General features: G+C 35.5%; 1 protein-coding gene across 6 annotated transcripts in view; it reads right to left on the reverse strand.

Annotated features, from left to right (window-relative positions):
- Positions 1–20444, reverse strand: part of zormin (spectrin and immunoglobulin domain-containing protein zormin) — a 799654-nt gene that overhangs the window by 46122 nt on the left and 733088 nt on the right. For 4 of the 6 annotated variants that reach the window (XM_081744925.1, XM_081744924.1, XM_081744926.1 and 1 more), the window contains 4 exons: positions 19283–19480; positions 17665–17865; positions 15814–15971; positions 3259–8958 (listed from right to left, as the gene is read on the reverse strand). In XM_081744925.1, coding sequence (XP_081601051.1) covers positions 3259–8958; positions 15814–15971; positions 17665–17865; positions 19283–19480 — 6257 coding nt within the window. The remainder of the gene's footprint in view (positions 1–3258; positions 8959–15813; positions 15972–17664; positions 17866–19282; positions 19481–20444) is intronic. The other 2 variants (XM_081744928.1, XM_081744929.1) reach the window with 2 other exon arrangements.

Raw genomic sequence — 20444 nt, forward strand, 5'->3', positions numbered from 1 at the left:
TTCACCAGAAATTTTGGGAGAAAGTTGTATTCCAATTTTACTTTTGTTCTTATTTTATTTCAATATTTATTTTTGTTGTTACCTTTGCTTAACACGTCTGTATCTATTGGTAGCCACTACCAGTTCACACTCCAAATCAAACACGAACTTGCCCACGATAAATAACATTTCATGCAGAGATTACTCTTTTCAGGTGTTCTATCATAAGTAAATGGATAAATCTATTCTGCTTTTATCGCAGCGAAATCAGGTCAATCCCTATATTGAACTGTAATTTCGTATTTACTATAGACTGTGTTGAAAAGTGACGTTAAAATTCAAACGAGATTGAATTGAAGAAAATTACGAACTTGCTATTCACATTACCCAAAATATCTTCTCAATATTGCAGACCACATCGTGCTCTTTTGTCAGATAACAACAATAAAAGGAAAATAAAGATAAAAGCAATAGTACATACACTAGACTTGGTGATTAAAAAAAAATACTTATTTCACTTTTAAATTGCGTCAGAATAACAGTTTTATTAACCGTCACCATAATATGTCCTTACGGAAAGGTTCTGTTTTCCTCGCACGGACAGCAATTTTCCAAATAAATTGGAAACTGGTTCAATTCCCTGTCTAAGTCATCAGACTGGAAATTTGATCGAGGTTTCTTAGTTTTAATGTAAACGAATTCCATCCTTTACTTTCCTTCCCATACCATTATTGGATTTTCGCAAATTTTTTATTTGCTTTGCGCTGTAAAAATCATTATTCTGGAAATGCTGAGATAACTGCAAAGTAGAGTACTCATTTCTAATATTCCCAATGTATTTCTTGATTCTGATAGTAATGTTTATTATAGTGTTTCCAACATGCGATTCATTACACTAACAAACAAACAAACAAACAACAAAACAAAACAAAACAAAAAAAAATAACTAGCATTCGGCCACGGCCTCGCACCTCTTAAACCCACTATTCTACGGAATTTCAAGTTTATTTTTTCTATTTCAACCATCTAAAAGATAAGAGTTTGTATCCCATGAAAACGATTATTTAAATAACATGGGAATTTCTTCATCCCCCTTTTAGACCCCATAAAAACTAAAAATATTAACTTTTAGCAATTTTCCTATGGGTTAGCCTTACGGATAGAATCATGCCAAATTTCATCGTTCAGATCCTGCCGGAAGTGCCTAAACATTTTGGGGTGTAGAAGATATCCCATAGAAAATTTTTTCAGTTATCCATAAAACCATTCTAAAGTTGGAAATTTTTATTATTGGTGATTTAGCCTACTTAGGTAATGATAACGGAAACGTACTAGCATACCGAATTCCAAGTTCTTATTCCAATTCCAAGTACCTAAAATATGAGATTATATGTCCAAAAAAAGGCCCGTTTAGATAATATGCGGAATTTCTTCATCCTCCTTTAGACTCTCTAAAACTTAAAAATATTCATTTTTGGAAATTTTTCTGCTGGTTAGTGCCGAAGAGCTCCAATCTTGCCAAATTTCAAATTTCCACGTCAACCGGAAGTACCCTTTATTTTATGTCAGTCAGTTCATGAAGTTTTATGTATAGTTAAGATATAAAAATTATTACAAAAATCAATAATAAAAATATCGAAAAAAAAACAATGGAAGCCTTTTTGCATTAAAACTATGTACCCCAGATTAAATTTGGACTCTGGTGAGTTTATCGCAGTTTTGAATTTATTCGGAAAGTTTGGTTTGTTTGAGGGAAAATCCAAACCTGACAACCTAGTGCAAAAGCAAAATATCACTCTAAGTGCAAAGGTAATTTTTCAAATCATCGGAATTGGGCATTGTTCCTTTACTTTTATCTTCAAATTTTATTTTCCCTTTTATTAATGCTGACTGTCGAAGAAGCCTTAGTGCTTCGACACGTTGTAAAGATATTTTGGATAATGTTAATAGTAAATTTTTCAATTTAAAATGTAAATGGCCAATCTTATGGTCAATTTCCAGGAAATAAGACTGAAGAATATGATTTTTTTTTTTAAATTAGAAAGTACTCTGTCAGTTTCTAGTAATTTGAAACACAAACAAAATGTTCTGTCAAATTAAAATCGCCCCCTACAACTTTCGTAATTGCTTTCGTAGATGCTGCATTTATTAGTCAATTATACGAGTAGTAAATCCACATTTTTGCATTTAATATTCCAGATAAAAATTGCCCCCAGAGAATAGTAATACGGATATAGAAATGTCATATATTTTACACACTTAAAAAACGAAGATAAAGGTTTAACTCTCAATTGTGTGACTTTTGCTATCAACGAAAAAACTAAAACGAAAAACTTCGTTTATGTGCAAGTTCTTACATAACTAAGTAAAATACTTATTTTGAAAACGCGAAATAGAGGAATCAAAATAATCATTTCATGTAGCGTTTGTCATGTTCTGAAACAAAATTTAAAGAAACAAATACTCATTTAAGAAAGAATCGTGCCTAAAAGTACTTACAGCCATTTCTTTTCAGTAGAATAAATGCTTTAACTGCTTTCAATGCGCAGTGCACATGTAATGTTACATGTATATATTATTTGCTCTACGGTGATTTTAGCAGAGTTCAACTGTCTCCCTCTATCTCTATCTATTAATTTTACTGCGTCATACCGATTGCATAATTTTGAGAAGCAACATCTACTGTGCTCGTTTCCATAAATCTTTCAAACCCGTATACTACGAAATATGCTAACAAAAAAATGTTTTCTATTCATTTGGCTGGATGAAAAATGTTTGTAATTTCTTTAAAGACAATTTTCACAGAAATGGTGTTACACGTTAGTTTATAAGCAGTTGAAACACCTATTCAATTATTGAGGAGCGCGTTAAATTTATCTTATAAAGTTTTCCAATTTTAAATTTTAAGAAAGAAAAAGGACGAACATTTAAAAATATAAGACAAGCAATATACAATTTGGAACTTCCTTCTTACAGGTTTTAACATATTGAATGTTACAGTGTATTAAACGTCTTAATGAAGGCTAAGACTACACAGAAGCAACACTTCGAAAAATTATGCAAAAATAAAGCGTTCAATCAGTACCACTTAAAGCAAAAGCAGAATTTCGATTATAAACGTATTTATTGCTGAAGACATGCTAACCAAACTACACATAGATCGCAGTCATTCTCAAAAATAAATTAATAAAAAATTAAATAAAAAATGATCAGTATGGTTTCAAAAGTGTTACGGAACAACACAATGGGGGAACGGAACATTTATTTCTAAAGTCGCACCTTCTTTGTCTTAGGAACGACCACAACTTCCTTGGGAGTGAAAGGAACCACCTCTGTGACCTTCTTCTCTGAAGAGGGTTCAGAAGGTTTATGGTAGGTTTTGGGAGTAGGTCGTGAAGCTTTGATTTTTGAAGTAGACTTTTCTGTAGCAGAGGTTTTTTCTTGTATTAGTGTTTTAGTGCTTGACATTACTACTTCAGTCTTTTCTTGTTTCGTGTGATGGGTTATGCTTTCACCATGTTTAGTAACTACGTGAGGTTTTGATATTTCTTTGGAGGTACTTTTTTCCACACTCACTGCGGTTTGCTTACTGAAAACAGGTTCATCAGTATCAGCCATATAGCCACTTTCTTGGAACTCACCTTTTATGATTTTTCCTTCACGTTTTGATTTTGGTGACTCTGGTTTCACTTTTGTGGGTGATTTGACAGGTTCAGAAGCTTGTGCCTCAGCAAATTTTGGTGGAGAGCCAGGTTGTAGTGGAGGAGACTTCTTTCTTCGTGTTTCTGTCACTTGTTGCCTTTGTGCATGTTCTTTAGTTATTTCAAACTTAGAAGAAATAGTTCTAGTTTCAGTTTTTGTCACACAGGTGTCTTGCTGTTTCTTGAAAACTTTCTTTTCGTTGTCCAGTATTACTGGTCGAGGTGGACCTTCAAATTGTGGTGGTTGGTCAAAAACTGTCGGTGCAGGTGGAGGTGGTTCTGTAGATTTAGGTCTTCTTGGCTGTGATGTAAGAACAGGCTTCACTTTTCTGTATGTGGGCTCGTCTGTATCACTCTCCCACGGACGCCATTTGGGAAGTATTTTACTTGATTCAAGATCACTTTCATAATCACTTTCGGAAAATTTTCCTTTTACAAATTTTGATGGCTTAGGTGGAGGGGGGCCCTTAGATATATGTTGCTCTTTGGGTGGTTCTGGTTTAAATGGAAATGGTTCCAAATCAGGAAATCTTTCAAATGGCTTTGATTCAACTGTTATTGATTTTTTAATTTCTCTTTTCCCTTCTGCCTTGGTATCAATTTTTGCCGAAGCTGTGACGGTCACTGTACGACGTTCCATTTTTGGTGTAACTTGAGGCGATACTTTTGGCTCTGACAGTTTTCTTGGTGGGGGAATAGTTCTGACAGCTCCCACCAAATGTTTCTTCGGTTCTTTCTCTAGATCCAATTCAATAGATTCCACCTTCGAGGGCCTTCTCTCAATGACAGGTCCTTGAATAAAACCTATTTCAGGTGGAGGACCTGGCTCCAGAGGAACTGGTAAAGGCTCTTCTATTATCTCTTTCACGGCTGGTTTCGGTTTTGAAACGTCTTTCTTCTCAACATATTTCAGGGTTGGTGGTGGTTTCATTTCAAATTCTGGTTCAGGTACTGGGGGCCAGAGTTTTTTCGCTTCGGATGGTTTTATAGTGCGCTCTTCTACAATTGTTGGTGACATTTCTCTACTCTCGGTTTTCACTTCGACGGTATCTTGAATATTTTTCTCACAAATTATTTGCTCTGACTGAATATTTGTCTTCTGAGATACAATTTCTGTTGATATATTTTGGTTACTCTCTATCATACAACTCGAATGGATAACTCTAGCTTCTGCAACATAGTGTTGAACTGCAGTCTGCTTGTCAACCTCACTGCTTTTACCCAAGCTTTCGAACATAAGTTTCTTTGTTTCAACGCTTGATCTTTCTTGGGACACAATAGGAACAGGTGGCTGGCTTTCTATAAGTATATCACTTCGCTCAACAGTCTCAATGACTTGCTGGTTTGAATCAACTACTGATTCTGCAATCGGTGCACTTGAAGGTGTAATATCAGTGAAGTACTCTTTCTCACATTTCCTTTCCACTTTTTCAAATGTACCGCCCTTTGACTTAATTGTTGAAGAATCAATATCAGTTAAAACTTCCACTTCCGCTCTAGGTGGAGGCCAAGCCTTTTCCACACTTAACTTGCTTGACCATAGTATTGTTTTTGTCTTTTCTTCTTGAATTTCCTGTGAAGGCGGCCAAATCTTTTTGACAGAAGAGTCATGACTTTTATGTGCCCACATTTTATCCATAGCCAAACCTTCAGCTGATGGCTTTGGAGATGCAGCTCTCCTAGATATGTCTGTTGGAAGTATAATTCCCTCTGGTTCCGGTGTTTTGCGAGCAGCCCATAATTTTTCCATGGCAAGAGCTTCCGATGAGGGCAACGGTGCTATACCTTTCTTTGCGCTAGTAGTTAAAGGTCTTGGAGATGCAGGACGTAATACAGGTTCTGACGGTTGTTGGATTGCCACTTCAGGTTCAGCTGTTCTTCGTGCAGTCCATAATTTCTCCATGGCTAGTCCTTCCGGCGAAGGTTTTGGAGACATTGGTCTTTGCATGCTTTCAAACTGTTTTATTTTGGTACTAGCAGAAAAGTGTTTCGTGGATATGTCTTCCACAGATGTCTTTGAAGATTCTGATCTTTCAGGGACCTCTTCTTGCATAATTTTAACTTGAGATTCGGGTGCTTTATGAGGTGTCCAAATCAATTCCATTGCAATACCTTCAGCACTAGAAGGAGAAGTTCCTGCTTTTACAGGTGGGGTTACAGGAACTCTAGAAACTGTAGTTCTTTCATCTGAACCTTCCATTTTAACCACTTTTTTCACACAGATCTCTTCCATTACTTCCTTCTTAATGCCATCTTCAGATAAAACCTCATCCTTCTCTATCTTTTGTTCTTTTGTTACAGGAGGCCAAACAGCCGACAATTTTTCAACATTCGTTATTTTTTCTTCTTTATGAATAGTATCATCGAGATCTTCCGGTTTCGGAGGAGGCCATTTTCCAATTTGTCTTGCTGGTGGTGTAAATGTTTTTATCATCTTCGGCTGATCGTCAGCATCTGATCCAGGCAGAGGTTTTTCTACGCTTGAGACAATCCTTTCCGTTTCAGATAGAATAGAAGTTTCCCTGAATTCTTTAACATCTTTCTGAAAAGAAAGAGAGACATCCCTATTAAGGTCAGTGGACCATTCAGATTTAGGTTTTTCCTCAAGTTTGGCTTCTATTTCAACACGTTCTGTAGGAACTTCTGAAGGCTTTTCAGAAAATGGTGGTGTAAGTGCTGATGTAGGAGTAAATGGAAAGGGTTCTAATTCTGGATATGGAGTAAATGTGGATTCCTCTTTTACTATTTTCATTATCGATGAAAGCCCACTCACTTGGGAAGATTCATCCCTATGAGCTTCTGGAAGTTTAGGAGGTGGAAATATTCTAACACCTCCTGACGGTATATCTAACGGAGAAAGAGACTTCTGAGCTTCTTCTAATTTTTTTACTTTGTCAGCCACATCTTCCTTGACTTTCACCTGGACACCTGGTTTAGGTATATAGCCTATTTCTGGAGGAGGTCCTGGCTGAAGATTGAACTCTTCTAATAGGGACGAAGAAACACTCTCAAACTTAGTCACTGATTTTTCAATATGAGTCCGAATTTCAGTCGACTTAATTTCCTGTGTTCGAATCTCTTCCGTCTTAATTATATCACGAGGAGGAGTAACCTCTTTCTTAATTGGGATCACATGTACTTCAGGTTCCTTTTCCCTTTCTTTAGTCTTTGGTGCTGAAATTTCCGTTGGAGAAATTCCTTTATGAATAGGGATTTCCTTTGGAATATCTCTCTGCTCTTTCACGTTAGATTTCTCAACTTCTATTTCTTCTTTTAATCTTTTCTCATGTTTAACTTCTTCCTTGACTGGAGACGGTGGTTTTGGAGGAAATTTAATATCAGGTGCGTATATTTGAAGCTTAACAGGAACAATTGGCTCCTCATATACTTCAATAGCTTCAAATGATTCAGGTTCTGGAAGTCTAATTTCATGAACCCTATCCTGTGTAACTCGAATTTGTTGCTCTTCTCCAAATAGAGGTTTTATCTCAATTTCAGGTTTCCCTTCCAATTCAGATTGCCCTTCCAACTGAATTACCTGCATCTCATCATTCTCTTTCTCTAATTCTTGAAGAAGATTTAGGATGTCCTCCTTTTCGATTTGTGTATCAATTTTAACCCTTTCTTCTTTGATACATGTATCTTCAATCTTCTCTTCCTGTTTTTCTACAGTCAGCTCATCTTTTTCAAGTCTGATGGGAATATTCACAATTGTTGGTTTCGTTTGTTCCTGCTCAATACGCTCTTCTTCCTCCTCATCTAGTAACTCATCATCTGAAGGAACTGGTGTTGGAGGTCTACGTGGAACTGGTGTAGATGGACGATCAACTATTTCTTCATTTTCAGACTCTTCTTTAAAGGAAACGTGCTTCTCTAACTTTCTTACTGAAGTTCCCTCATGTGTAGAAGATTCACCTGGTGACTGTTCTAACAGACTAGGTGTTGCAACGCCCTCAAACGTGTACTCTGATTTCGTTTCTGTAGTAACGTGTTTCTCAGTTTTTGTGATTCGAATAGATTCTTCCTGCATTGGTAATGGGGATGGTGTTCTACGGGAAATTGGCGTTGGGATTCGTTCTATGTGATGCTCTGATGTTGTTTCTAATCGAACAGACGTATGTTTTTCAGTTTTGCGAAAATTTGTATCTTCGTCTTCTTTTAGGGTAACGGGCAAAGATGTTTCCGCTGCTGCTGCTGCTGGTGGTGGTGGTGGCGGTACGGAAGTCTTTTCCCTAACAGGTTCATCTTTTAGAGGAACAGGTGTCGGTATCCGTTCAACTTGATGTTCTGATGTTGTCTCAGTCCGAACAGAAGTATGCTTCTCTGTTTTACGAAATTCCGTATCTTTTTCTTCGAACGGAGGAATCGGAGAAGGTGTTCGAGGTCTTGTTGGAATTGGTAATTTTTCAACTGTATGCTCTGTTTCGGTTTTGATTGACGTATGTTTTTCTGCAGTCCGACTGGGAGAAACTGGTCGTTGTTGTGTTGGTGTAGGAGTTCTTTCGAACTCGTGTTGTTCCTCTGTCTTCTTATCTGATATTTTAATAGTCTCTGGCACAGTTAAAACTTTTTCAACTTTCTCATGCAAATCTGGCGAGGATACCGGAATTGGGGTTGGTATCCGCTCAACTGTACTTTCAGAAATAATTTCAGTAGTTTTTGAAATGTGTTTTTCTGTTATCTTTTTTGAAAACTGCTCATCTTGTGGCACAGATTTTAATGCAGTTTCTTCCTTGGTGGTTTGTACGTCAGAAGAAACTGTATCCTCATTTTTAAACGAAACTGGGGACGGTATCTGCTGTACTATTGGTGAAGGGACACGTTCTGATGCTTCCACAGAAATATTATCTGGAGGTGATGATGTTGTAGGAAGTACATTTGCAGAAGTAATACGTTCAGTGAGGAACAATGGAGTTATTTTCTCAATTTCCTCTTCTTTTGTTTCTTGAACTTTGGATATATCTTCAAGATTTGTTGATGTAAACTGACTTATTGGTTTCGAGTCTAGTAAAGGTTTTGATTCTATACCCATCTTCATAGTAATGTGTTTTTCCGTGTGTGTAGTTTCGGTAATTTCCTTCTGAGTAATGGAGTTTGTGATAGAGGCATCACTGTGGTAAGGAGAAGTCGGTCTTAGGTCCTGAGTGAGAGGAGATGTAGGTTTGGGTTCTTGAACTGTAGGAAATGTCACCTCAGTGGGTGTAATCACTTTGGATGGTTCCTTTCCAACTAGGACTTCCTCCTTCGCTATCTTGAATAATTGTTGTTGTTCATGTGTCTGTTCATCATAAAGGTTTAAAAAAAAAGAGAGAGAAAGATCCAACATATTAAAGGGAAAGGAAGAACTACTATTGTTGAGATTCAAGTTCAACTATAAACATTTAATTTATATTTGTGCTAAATTATTTACACTTGATGAGGTTACCATAAATAAACCTTATTCAATAGAGGGTGTATCAAAAAGAACTTAACAATTTTGAAACTCATATTTATTTATTCATTTATCTCACAGACATTGTTTTGGTGTAATTTTGTAGCAAAATACATCAAGTTTTGACTGAAGTAGTACAATAGTTTAGAAACAAGCCACCGCAAGCGCTAGCGACAATTGCAGCCAAGATGACTGCTTTTACTGGTCCAGAGCGTGCTAGCTGTGTGTTTTAGTTTGAATGCTCCAAGTCTGCAACAACTGTGTAACGTAATTCTCGTACAAAGCATGACAAAGATTTTCCCATTAGGCCTACTATTTATCAGTGGCGTAAGTGTTATATTGAAACTGGATGTTCAGTAGGACATAACAAATCTTCAGGTCGTCCCCGTATGCCGCGTCACCTAGTTACATTGAACATTTTTAGATATAAGGTTAAAAAAAAAAAAGAACCGATGTATTTTGCTACGAAATGACACCAAAACCATGTTTGTAAGCTAAATAAAAAATCAATATGAGTTTTCAAAGTTGTAAACTCCTTTTTGACACACTTTGTAATATAATAGTCTCTAACTGAAAAGCACAAAGACTTCGAAAACTGTAAGGCAGAAGTAATTAATAAATAATACAAAATCTTGTAAATACAATTTTCGTTCAATAAGTCCCTAGCAATGTATTTTCAAACCAATGTATACGTACTTGAATTTCAAGTTCATAAGAATACAAGTATTTTTAATTACACACTGGAACAAGAAAATGTATATTCCTAAGTTCACTGAATTCAATGGATTAGAGAACATAGTTGTTTTCTTTGTCCACTGTACTTTAGAAAAAAAAATAGAGCAAGGTAGAGGATAGCAGAGAATCATTACACTAATACAGTATATTTCTCCTTTATGATTTCCTTTTCTAGTAAATCTTCGCAGAGAATTTAGAAACAAAAAGTAATTCGGCCTTTAGTTATATGTATAATGAAAGTGATAACAATGTTAGAAAATTTACAAAATCCTTACGTGTGTATAACCATGCTGTATATAAAAATAGACGATTCTTTGATCGAATGATACATTTACTTCATATACAGGGTGTTTTGAAACAATACCGACAACGTTTGGGAGGTGATTCCTGACACCAAGATAAGACAAAAAGTATAGACAAACTTGGGTGCACAAATGCTTCTTTTCGGAGCTATAGGCTGCCGAAAACACGAAAAAATGAGCTTTAAAGGTCCATAGCTCCAAAACTATGGGGCCTACCGTAGTCGGGTCCAGACTTCGTTTAGGAACTAATATGTGCGCTATCCAAACATACATGTTTCAGAATCCTAAGGTACTCATAAAACAATTTTTATAGAAGGAGTTTGACTACGGGCATATAATTTGAAGTACTCTCCAATTACGTCTAGATAAATTGTTGCGGAAGTACCAAAGGACTGTGAAACTTGGATATTTGGATAGGAGACATACTAGTTCCTAAGTGAAGTCTTGATCCCGACTACGGTAGATCCCATAGTTTTGGAGCTATGGACTTTTAAAGTTCACTTTTTTCATGTTTTCGGCAGCCTATAACTCCGGAAGGAAGCATTGGCCTATACTTTTTGTCTTATGTTGGTGTCAAGAATCACCTCCCAAACGCTGTCGGTGTTGTTTTGAAATACCCTGTATATATAATTTAGTTTGCAAATATACATTGCATTATGTGCAATGATATAAGTAGAACCCTTTTACTGTACTTATAAACTAAATTTCCACTATGTAATTCATATTTTTACAAGATAAAATAGAAAATTGTTTTTCTTCCCTCAGTTTCGCACTACTTGAATGAATATAAAGCTTGGTTAAGGTTGAATGCACTATGAATGGAATAGGAATGACATTTTTAGTTTCTACAGGCTATTTCTTCCTACACTGTTTTACCCTTAAAAGTATTGTTACATTGAGACAATCAAAATGTTACCTACGCTGAACCGGATCCGAAGAGATTAAGTCGACTAACACGCGATTTTAAACTGGGAGGTGTGTGGCCAGAATAACGCGTTCATTGGCGGTTGTTACAGGTTCTCTTTCTAGTTGATGTAATGTCAAACAAACCCGTTCAGAGAAAAAAAAAAATGTGCGCATATTACAGTTCACGATTTTTCGAATTATTCCTTCCATCTTCGGCTAAAGTTAAGTGATTAGCAAGTGGAGATAATGGACGCAATCTTCGTATGAAATATTCCATAAAAACCTTGAAAAATAATAAAACTACAAACAGAAAAACAAAATGAAGTTAGGTTGATTGTATCCTGGCAAACGTGCTTTTGAGGGACTTCTGTAGTGGCAGAAAACGATTACGAAGGGAAAATGAAATTTTCCAGTAAAGAAATTTGAGAAGAAATGAAAGTGGAGTAAAATGTTGTAATTTATTGGCTTAAACCTAGTACGGTAATATAGAAAAAACAAAGACGCTTCTCTTGAAGCTCGAAATACCGTGCTATAGCTAAAAAGGCTAAATGAATGATAAGCAGTAGGAAGCTTTCACAACGGAGTCTACGTGGGTGAATGAATAGAGTGAACTACTAGAAATTCGCACAACATTTTGAAACTGGGCTGTATTTTTATTCTCTTTCTTTTTCTTATTCAATTTTCTATAATAAAGTACAATATGTGTAACAATTTCGTACTAAAAACTCCGGAAGGAAGCATTGGCCTATACTTTTTGTCTTTACAATAAGTAACAACTTTACAATAAGAAGTAACTTCTGTCAAAACTTTTCCCTTAGTTTACATATCTACTCAGAACTAGAATACTATTAGTAATAGAGCCTCTTTTCATTTGTGCTCTTGTATGCTATCTTGTCCCTTCTCCATCTCTGCACAGCAGGACCAGACTAACTTTGAACTCGGGCAATCAGAGAAAGAGAGAGAATGAGGTACAAACATAGACACACCATACAGGAACGTTTGCTATCTTAGTACCAAAAGACTGTCGTTATCAAAACAGACGATGTCAAATTATTGTAATTGAGCTTTTTATCTTTGCATAAAAAATATACTTTCTACGTAAAAGCATACTAAGCAAGGAGTGCGATCATACTCACAAGTTTAGCTAACGAGTGAAGGATAAATACATATATACACATGTTATATCAAAATAATAAAAACTTCTGGAGTTGTTAATACGTTATGTGTCTGAGTTTGCAACACTCAGAAGGCACCCGCAGCACCGGGCTGTTCGTGGTGGTGTGTTAGGGCAACTACGTACTACGTGAGAGGTAGTGGAACGGCAGTGTACAGTGAACTAAGCTTACGGTAATAGTGTAAGATGGGCGTCTTCTCTGATTTCCAAACAGCCAAATTGTTTGTGCTCGGCATGTGGTGTGAGCATGACGAAAGTGTCGAGAGTCACAGTATCCAAGGTAGTAACGGCCTAAAAAAACTCGCGGCAAAACCACATCGAAGAAGAACAGTTGTACGAAGAAAAACCTTAGTGACAGGTTCCATCTACCATTAAAGCGGAGTCATTCATAACCGCGGTGCGACTGCGGTGCAAGTGGTGGAACAACTTAAGCAGCATGTCCCATAGTCCACCGCAAGTGACGTGGGCAAATGGGATCGTGTTAGTCATATAGTCAGATAAGTCTTCGTTCACCTTATTTCAAACCATGGACCGAGTTTATGTGTGATGGACGACCAAAGAATCGCATTATCCGCAGTGTCTCCGTCCAATTATGAAAGATAATGGTGAAAAACGATCATTAGGAAGAACTAGACGCAGATGGGAGGACAATATTAAGATGTATCTCGCAGAAATAGGAATACAAAGTAGAAACTGGATCCAGTTAGCTAAAGATAGAAGTCGATGAAGAGCTTTCGTGAACGCAGCATTGAACCTCCGAGCACCATAAGCCATAGAGTTAGTTAGTTAATAATCTCTGTACGCAACTTTGTATAATGCGGAATCTTGTCTAATTTGGAAAAAATAGTTCTATCTTTTGCAATTCCGTTTTGAACAAGTTTTGCTATATATATATATGATGCAAATCTTGGTAGGGGAACATCGTGTAACCTACTCTGCAATACCTCAGATTAGCAGTATTGCCAACCCAACAAGATGAAAATAACCTCTGTTACAAATAGAACTACTACTGTGTATATATGTAAATAGAAGGAAAGGTTTTACCTTCTATCTTACATTGTTTCAATTCTTATTAATATGAAAATGTTACATGTTATAAAAGGATAGAACAAAAAGAAAGAAAAAGAGAGATTCGATCCAGTTTCAAAATATTGTGCGAATTTCCAGTTCCTTATTCTACCCATTCACGCTAGTGGACTCCGTTGAAAAAGCTTCCTACTTTTTACCATACATTTAGCTCTTTTGGCCGCAGCACACCATTTCGAGCCTCAAAAGAAAGGTTTTTCTGTTTTTTTTTCTATATTTGCGTACAAAATCTTGATTATAGAAGCCAATATATGCTTTGCAGACAATCTAGACATTAGTTTTAAACCAATGAAGTCAACAGTTTACTCCACTTTGTTTTCTTCTTGAGTTTCTTGGACGTTGCCAATTTCCGGTCGCAAACATATTTTGCTACTACAAAAAATTCCTCGAAAGCATGATTTCCACGATATACTCAATCGATTTTTTTTTCCTTTTGAGTATAATTTTATTACTATTTATTTATTAGTATTCTTGGAAACATTTTCATACAAGAAACGTTTTCCGTCATCTCCAGTTATTAATCACTCAACGTTGGCCAAAGATAGAAAGAAAAATCTAATAAACTAGGCGCTCAGTGCACAAAGAATTCAAAAATCTTTAAGTTTCATGTCCCACGACTATGCAGGCGAGGCTAAAGGAGACAGGGATTGATAAGAAATGAATAAAATGGTGGAATGAGGAAAGTGAGTGCAAACGGGAGAACCCCGAAAAAAACACACACACACGGTGTTTGTCCACCACAAAGCTCACTTGGCGCGAGCTGGGATCGAACCAAGGATGCCATAGCCCCAGGGATCCCATGCACCAGAGGTGAGCGCTCTACCACTGAGCCACCGCGGCCCGTACAAAAAATTCATGTCCAATTTTGGTCATATTAGACATATTTCATATTTCAAATGTCTACCTGAAGCTCCTTTTAGTGTTTAAAAATTCATGACTAAATCTTGAAAACAACTCTTAAATAAATTTAAAACAGTGTTCACGTTTCCATGTATTTAAACAAAGCGTGCATACTTTACGTGTTTTTTGTTACAACTTTATAATTTGACTTGAATCCTTTGTGCTCTAAACGCCAAATGTGGAAAGTCATGAGCAACAAACAATATATACGCATTTTTCTGTGTAGGGATGTACATCAGCTAAGCAAAGCAATATTTAAATTAATTTGAAAATTGTTTTAATCAAAATACTGAATGAAAACCAAGAATTTTTGGTTTTGCAATAACTAACACTACCTCTTCCTTACTCTATTATTAAAAATCAGAAGCTTACATACTTACTAAGATATATAAAAATAGCATGATTATATATATATATTCAAACTTATTGGCTAAACTGTTGATCAATGCTTTCCATTAAAATTAATATATCATTTTACATTATTTACAGAGAAGTAATCTGTTAATACTAATACCCAGTGAGACATAATAAAAAATATTAAGATAAAGAAAATTTAACCGTTCTTGAAATATTATCCACTGCTAACCTGCTTGGTTAGCCACTTGGCCTTATATGTACAAAATAATCGTGTAAAATCTTGGTCTTGTATAGTATAGTCACAGAAATTAGTCTTCGCGACAAACCGTATTTATTTGCAGAAATACTGATTCAATAAACGCCATTGGATCAAAAGATCCAATATATTTCAATCATTGTAGGCCTTATTTCTGGAGAACTACATACAGTGTAGCCAAACTCAAACTATCACTTAACTCAGTATGATGTGCTTATTCCGTAGAAAATACGAAAACTTAATTTAAAGGGCGTTCAAAAATTTTGTGGCTCCTGATCCAATTGGCCCAAAAGATCCAATATATTTCAACAAATTTCTTGTACGCCTTATATCTGGAGAGCTACATACAGTATAGAAAAACCCAAACTATCAGTTAACTGAATATGATATGTTTAGTCCGTAGAAGATATGAAAACTCGATTTAGGGGCCGTTCAAAAAGTTTGTGGTCCCTGATTTAAAACTAATTATTGGCCAAAAGACCCAATAGATTTCAAAACAAATTTTCTTGTACGCCTTATATCTGGGTAACTACATATAGTGTTCCCAAACCAAAACTATCACTTAACCTATTTGCTTATTCCGTAAAAAAATACGAAAACTTGATTTAAGGGCCGTTCAAAAATTTTGTGGCCCCTGATCTAATATATTTCAATCAAAAGTTTCCTTGTACGCCTTATATCTGGAGAACTACATATAGTGTAGCCAAACCCAAACTATCACTTAACTCAGTATGATGTGTTTATTCTGTAGAAAATACACCACCTCGATTTAGGGGCCGTTCAAAAATTTTGTGGCTCCTGATCCAAAAACTAATTATTGGCCAAGATCGCAATCTTTTGATCCATTTTTTGGTTTCCTAAAATTCTTGTTTTACTATTAATTCAATTTCAATAAATTGGCATTTACGTAAAACGTTTTATTTATCTTAGATGTAACATTAACAGCTAACAGTTGCCTGTATTGGAAGGAAGAAACCAATACCAACCTCTTTCTTTTCCTCCTGTAAATCCTCTAGAACAATTTTCTGAATTCCGACTGTTGTTTCTGGTGTAGCCTCTACGACAACAAAATCTGCTATACATTGAGCCTCACCGGCAGGATTTATGGCTTTTACCATTAACTTTCCGGAATGTTCAAATGTAGCTTTAAGGGAAGAAAAATATATATTAGCAGAGAAAAACCACTAGAAAATTTGATATATAAGACTTGTGAAAAATAATATTTTTTTCTTACCTACTTATATACAACGCTCAAAATAAAAGTTAAGAGAACTTACGGAACACGAACATGAAAACAATTTTCTACGTAAAGGTGAACAATACTATTGCTATACACCGCGTTTCAAAAAGAATGGCCTGATTTTGGACGGTAACAATTATGGAACATGGGACGTACCGGCAAGGAAATGAGTGTTGTTTGAATGGGCGTAGCCTAGAGTTTCAGAAAATCGTCGTTAGATGTCAGTCAATGCGTCTTCTCAGTTTGCTATCAGTCAGAAGTAAGATCGCGTCCGCTCAACAGAAGGCGTTTTCTTTGCTGCAGTTTGCAAAGACTAGATGTTATTCGCGCTGCTGCTAGTGGACATATAGAGAATTTTAATAGCATAGCTAAAACTTGAAGATTTTGTGAGTATTTTGCAATTTATTCCATTTTTGCAGTATATCTTTATCAATACATACGGACTTTTAAAATCAGATCATTCTTTTTTAAATATCCTGTAGTTTCCGGTGGCAATTTGACGGAAGAAATTTTTTATAAATTCTCTACAGAAATGTTCTGAATATGTTATATGAATTTTGACTCTTGGTCACAATTAAATTCGTCAAATATATACCCTATTTCATATAAATCATGACTGTTCATGTTCATAAACTGACCTGAAATATATGAGAGAGAATTAATTAATCTTACAGAAAATTAGTATTATTATTATTTCCATCGTTATTAAGTTTAGGTTGATTACAAATTATCACACATTTTAAGTTGAATATTCTGCGGTAATTTATCTCGTACTGCGTGGTATAAATATTTTAGAAATATAAATCCTTAAGTTTTACGTCCCACGGTTATGCTGGCTAGGTTAAGGAGACGGTGATGAGGAGATATGAATGAAAGGATGGAATGAAGAAAGTGGGAGAAAACGGAAGAGCCCCGGGAAAACCCAAGCACACGGTGTTTGTCCATTACAAAGTTCACTTGGCGCGAGCTGGGATCGAACCCAGGACCCCATGCACCAGAGGTGAACGCTCTACCACTGACCCACCGCGGCCCCTACTGATAGAGATAACAATGAACGCAAATGAACGATGATGATTAAATATATTAGTGGAATGATAAATCCAAGATCTAACTTTGAGAAAAAGCTAAGTACATGAATAGCAAGTAACGCAAGGGTCACTTCTATCAAATAAATAAATAAATAAGAAATCTTTGAAACTTTACTTTCTGTATACTTAGCTAATTTCATACTCAAATGCTTAACGTTCTTGCCTTTCGTACGTCATGATCTAGGATCGAAACCGTTTGAGCCACTGAATTTTTGGTGTTGAAGTTGACCGAACACACTCAAGAAAAGGGGAAATAATGGCAATGTACCATCCACTATTATGTGCTTTGTAACGCCAATGTTATTCTCTTGTATTTCATTACGCAAGTTGTTTCTCACAGAAAAGCTGGAGCTGTATATACTGTAACATATTTAACTTCCATAGAAGTACCATATAAAGTAACAAGAGACAATAAATTATTCACATAACCGCAGATTACATTAATTAAAAGTTGGGTTTTGGTGATAGAAAAATTAATTTTATAGATTTTATGGAAGTTGTTTTCTTACCTTTATCTATTATCAAAGTAGAACAATTGCCTTCTGATTTGATTCGAAAGCCACTCTCTGAATCCAAATGAACGCCATCTTTATACCAAGTTATTTCTGGAGAAGGAGTTCCCGTCACTTCAACCTCCATGAACACACGATCTCCTTCTTTTACTACCTGTGCCTGCAGTCGTTTCCCAAACACAGGTGGGAACATAGTTTCTGGGAATAAAGTAATATCGGAGTTACAACACATTCCGAAAATATATATCTTAGTGAAATTATGCCTTACATTGTAGCTAAAACATGTGTTCATCAGTAAAACTTATAGTAAGCAAGTAAGCAATCGAAAGGTACAATAATCTCCGTTTCGATAGAAAGGTATATGCTGCTGATCCGGAGACAATTTGAAAAGATTCTCTGAGAACTACTTTCTAAACCTATCTTTGAAAGAAAATACATTTTGATTTTTTGAGCTATATATAACGTTTATGACATAGCAGTTAACAATTTGTTTAACAAGTACAATATATAAAAGTTTTAGTTCCAAACTACGCTATGCATAAGTGTTAGAAATCTTATAGAACGGCTTTGTCCATCTGTCTGTCGACAGATATCAGAGCAAAAATTGTAAGAGATATTGAGGTGCGACTTCCTACAATCGATTCAGCGTCCCAAGAATAGGTTCCATCTCCTCCGTTAACTCTATATTCAAACTGGTATTGATTCAAATTAATCATTTCTGGTTTCAATGTTTATCGTCCTAGAAAAAGAAAAAAAACTTGAACAAATAGCGTCAAGCGGTTTTCTGCAAAGGATGCCGAGTCACAACGCAACGTACCATGATTATCCTGAATACTCTACTGGCACCGGTAGTAGTTAAAATTTAATGTTACTTTCGGTTTCAATACTGATTTCCACAGAGCAGAAACTTTAAGAGATATCGAGATGCGGTTTTCTGCAGTCAATTCATGTCCCAAGAATAGAAAGAAGAATAGGCACTTCTAATTCTTCTAATAACTTTTTTAAAGGACTTTCATTTTTTCTAACAAATACTAGTTCACAAAAATGTTCTTTTTTTTCGAAACCTATAAATGACTATTAAACGTTCTTTATATCCTGGAGTATTTTGTTTTCTTATTTTTCATGCAAAAGTATCACGACATTGCAAAACATGATGTAAATAGCAAACAAAGAGAAGATCTGGAATCACTACATGCTAAGTCCAACAAAAATGTTTTTATTTCTGGAAAGCTATACAAAAATAATCAAAAGTGACAGCACTGCTTAATTCAAATGCGTGAAATCTACCTTTTAAAAAAAAATGTTCAACAATTCTGAAACATAGATGTGTCACGTTATATTCATTTCCTAAAAAAATTGAAAAGTGGACTTAGCAGATTTTACTTCTATACCCCTGAATTGATATCACTACTAGGAACATTAAATAATAGACTTTGTTTAGATAAGAACTTTGTTTAGATTGGGCGTGAGTTTTTGTACCCCCTTCTACAAGCTTTCAGATTTGACTTTAAAAATAAAGAGCACATTACACTTTTATATAAAATTTGGTTCAAACTAAAGACATAGCTTTTATTCTTTCTTTCTTAAAGAATACATGATCAACTTCGAAACTTACTTTTAACAACCAAATCCGCTGTACTACTAGCAGTTCCAACTGAATTGACAGCTTTACATGTATAACGACCTCCGTCTTTAACTTCTACACTATTGATTTCTAGTTTAGCTCTTTTATTCGTAAAACTAATGGTAACTCCCTCTCTTGGTTTCAAATCTGTACCATTTTTAAGCCAGCTTACTGCTGGTTCAGGGAAACCTAAAAAGAAAAATCATCAAAATATGGTCACATAGTGGAATTAGAAGCTTTAGTTATTTTCAGTTTATTTACTCTGGTAAAGTAACGTATAATAGAACTAATTACTCATTCGTTAATTATTTAGCACCAACTGATCACATTTTAAAGAGAAACAGAAAAATACATGTCTGTTGTTTCATGTGCCACGATGGATTACAAGGCCGTATATAGAAATAAAAATGTGAAGAAGAGGGGCTGAAATAAAAACCTGATAGAGAGTAGAAAAAAATATTATCTAGTGGGAACACAATTAATTGAACATATCAGAAGGGGATTCTGGTCTCTAACATCTCTTACGGAAACAAGCTTAATGAATTATATGAAGTCATAATAGCTCTTAATAACGTTTATGTTTTTTCTTGATCACGTTATTATTATACCAATAGTAACTTTAACTTGTAATTTTTTGAGCGGAGTCTTCAAGAAAACCTTTTAAGTACTATAAAGTATTAGGCAATGAGTATTCAATGAGTATTCATTGAATTCGGGAATATGAACACAACCCCAAAATTGTGATTTTGAAAATGAAATGAATTTTTTTGAGTTTTACGTCCCACGTTTATGCCGCTTAGGCTAAAGAAGACGGTGATGATGAAATAATGATTAAAATGCTGGAATGAAGAAAATGAGAGGAAACGGGAGAACCCCGAGAAAACCCACGCACATGGTGTTTGTCCAGCACAAAGTTCACTTGGCGCGGGCAAGGATCAAACCAAGGACCCCATGCACAAGAGGTGAACGCTCTACAACGAAGCCACCGCGGCCTCGAAATTCTGATTTTATCTCTGTATTCTTTCACTTTATTCTCAAAAATAATTGAATTTCATTTTCATGTAACAGGTATGATTCTCGTAAATATTGTTGTTTTCTAGAATAATAACTCCGGAAATAGACAATCCGGTTTATTATATCCTTTTTTTATTAT

This window comes from Thermobia domestica, chromosome 17 (genome assembly GCF_964235325.1).
Source record: "Thermobia domestica chromosome 17, izTheDome1.hap1.1, whole genome shotgun sequence".
Classification (NCBI taxonomy): domain Eukaryota; kingdom Metazoa; phylum Arthropoda; class Insecta; order Zygentoma; family Lepismatidae; genus Thermobia; species Thermobia domestica.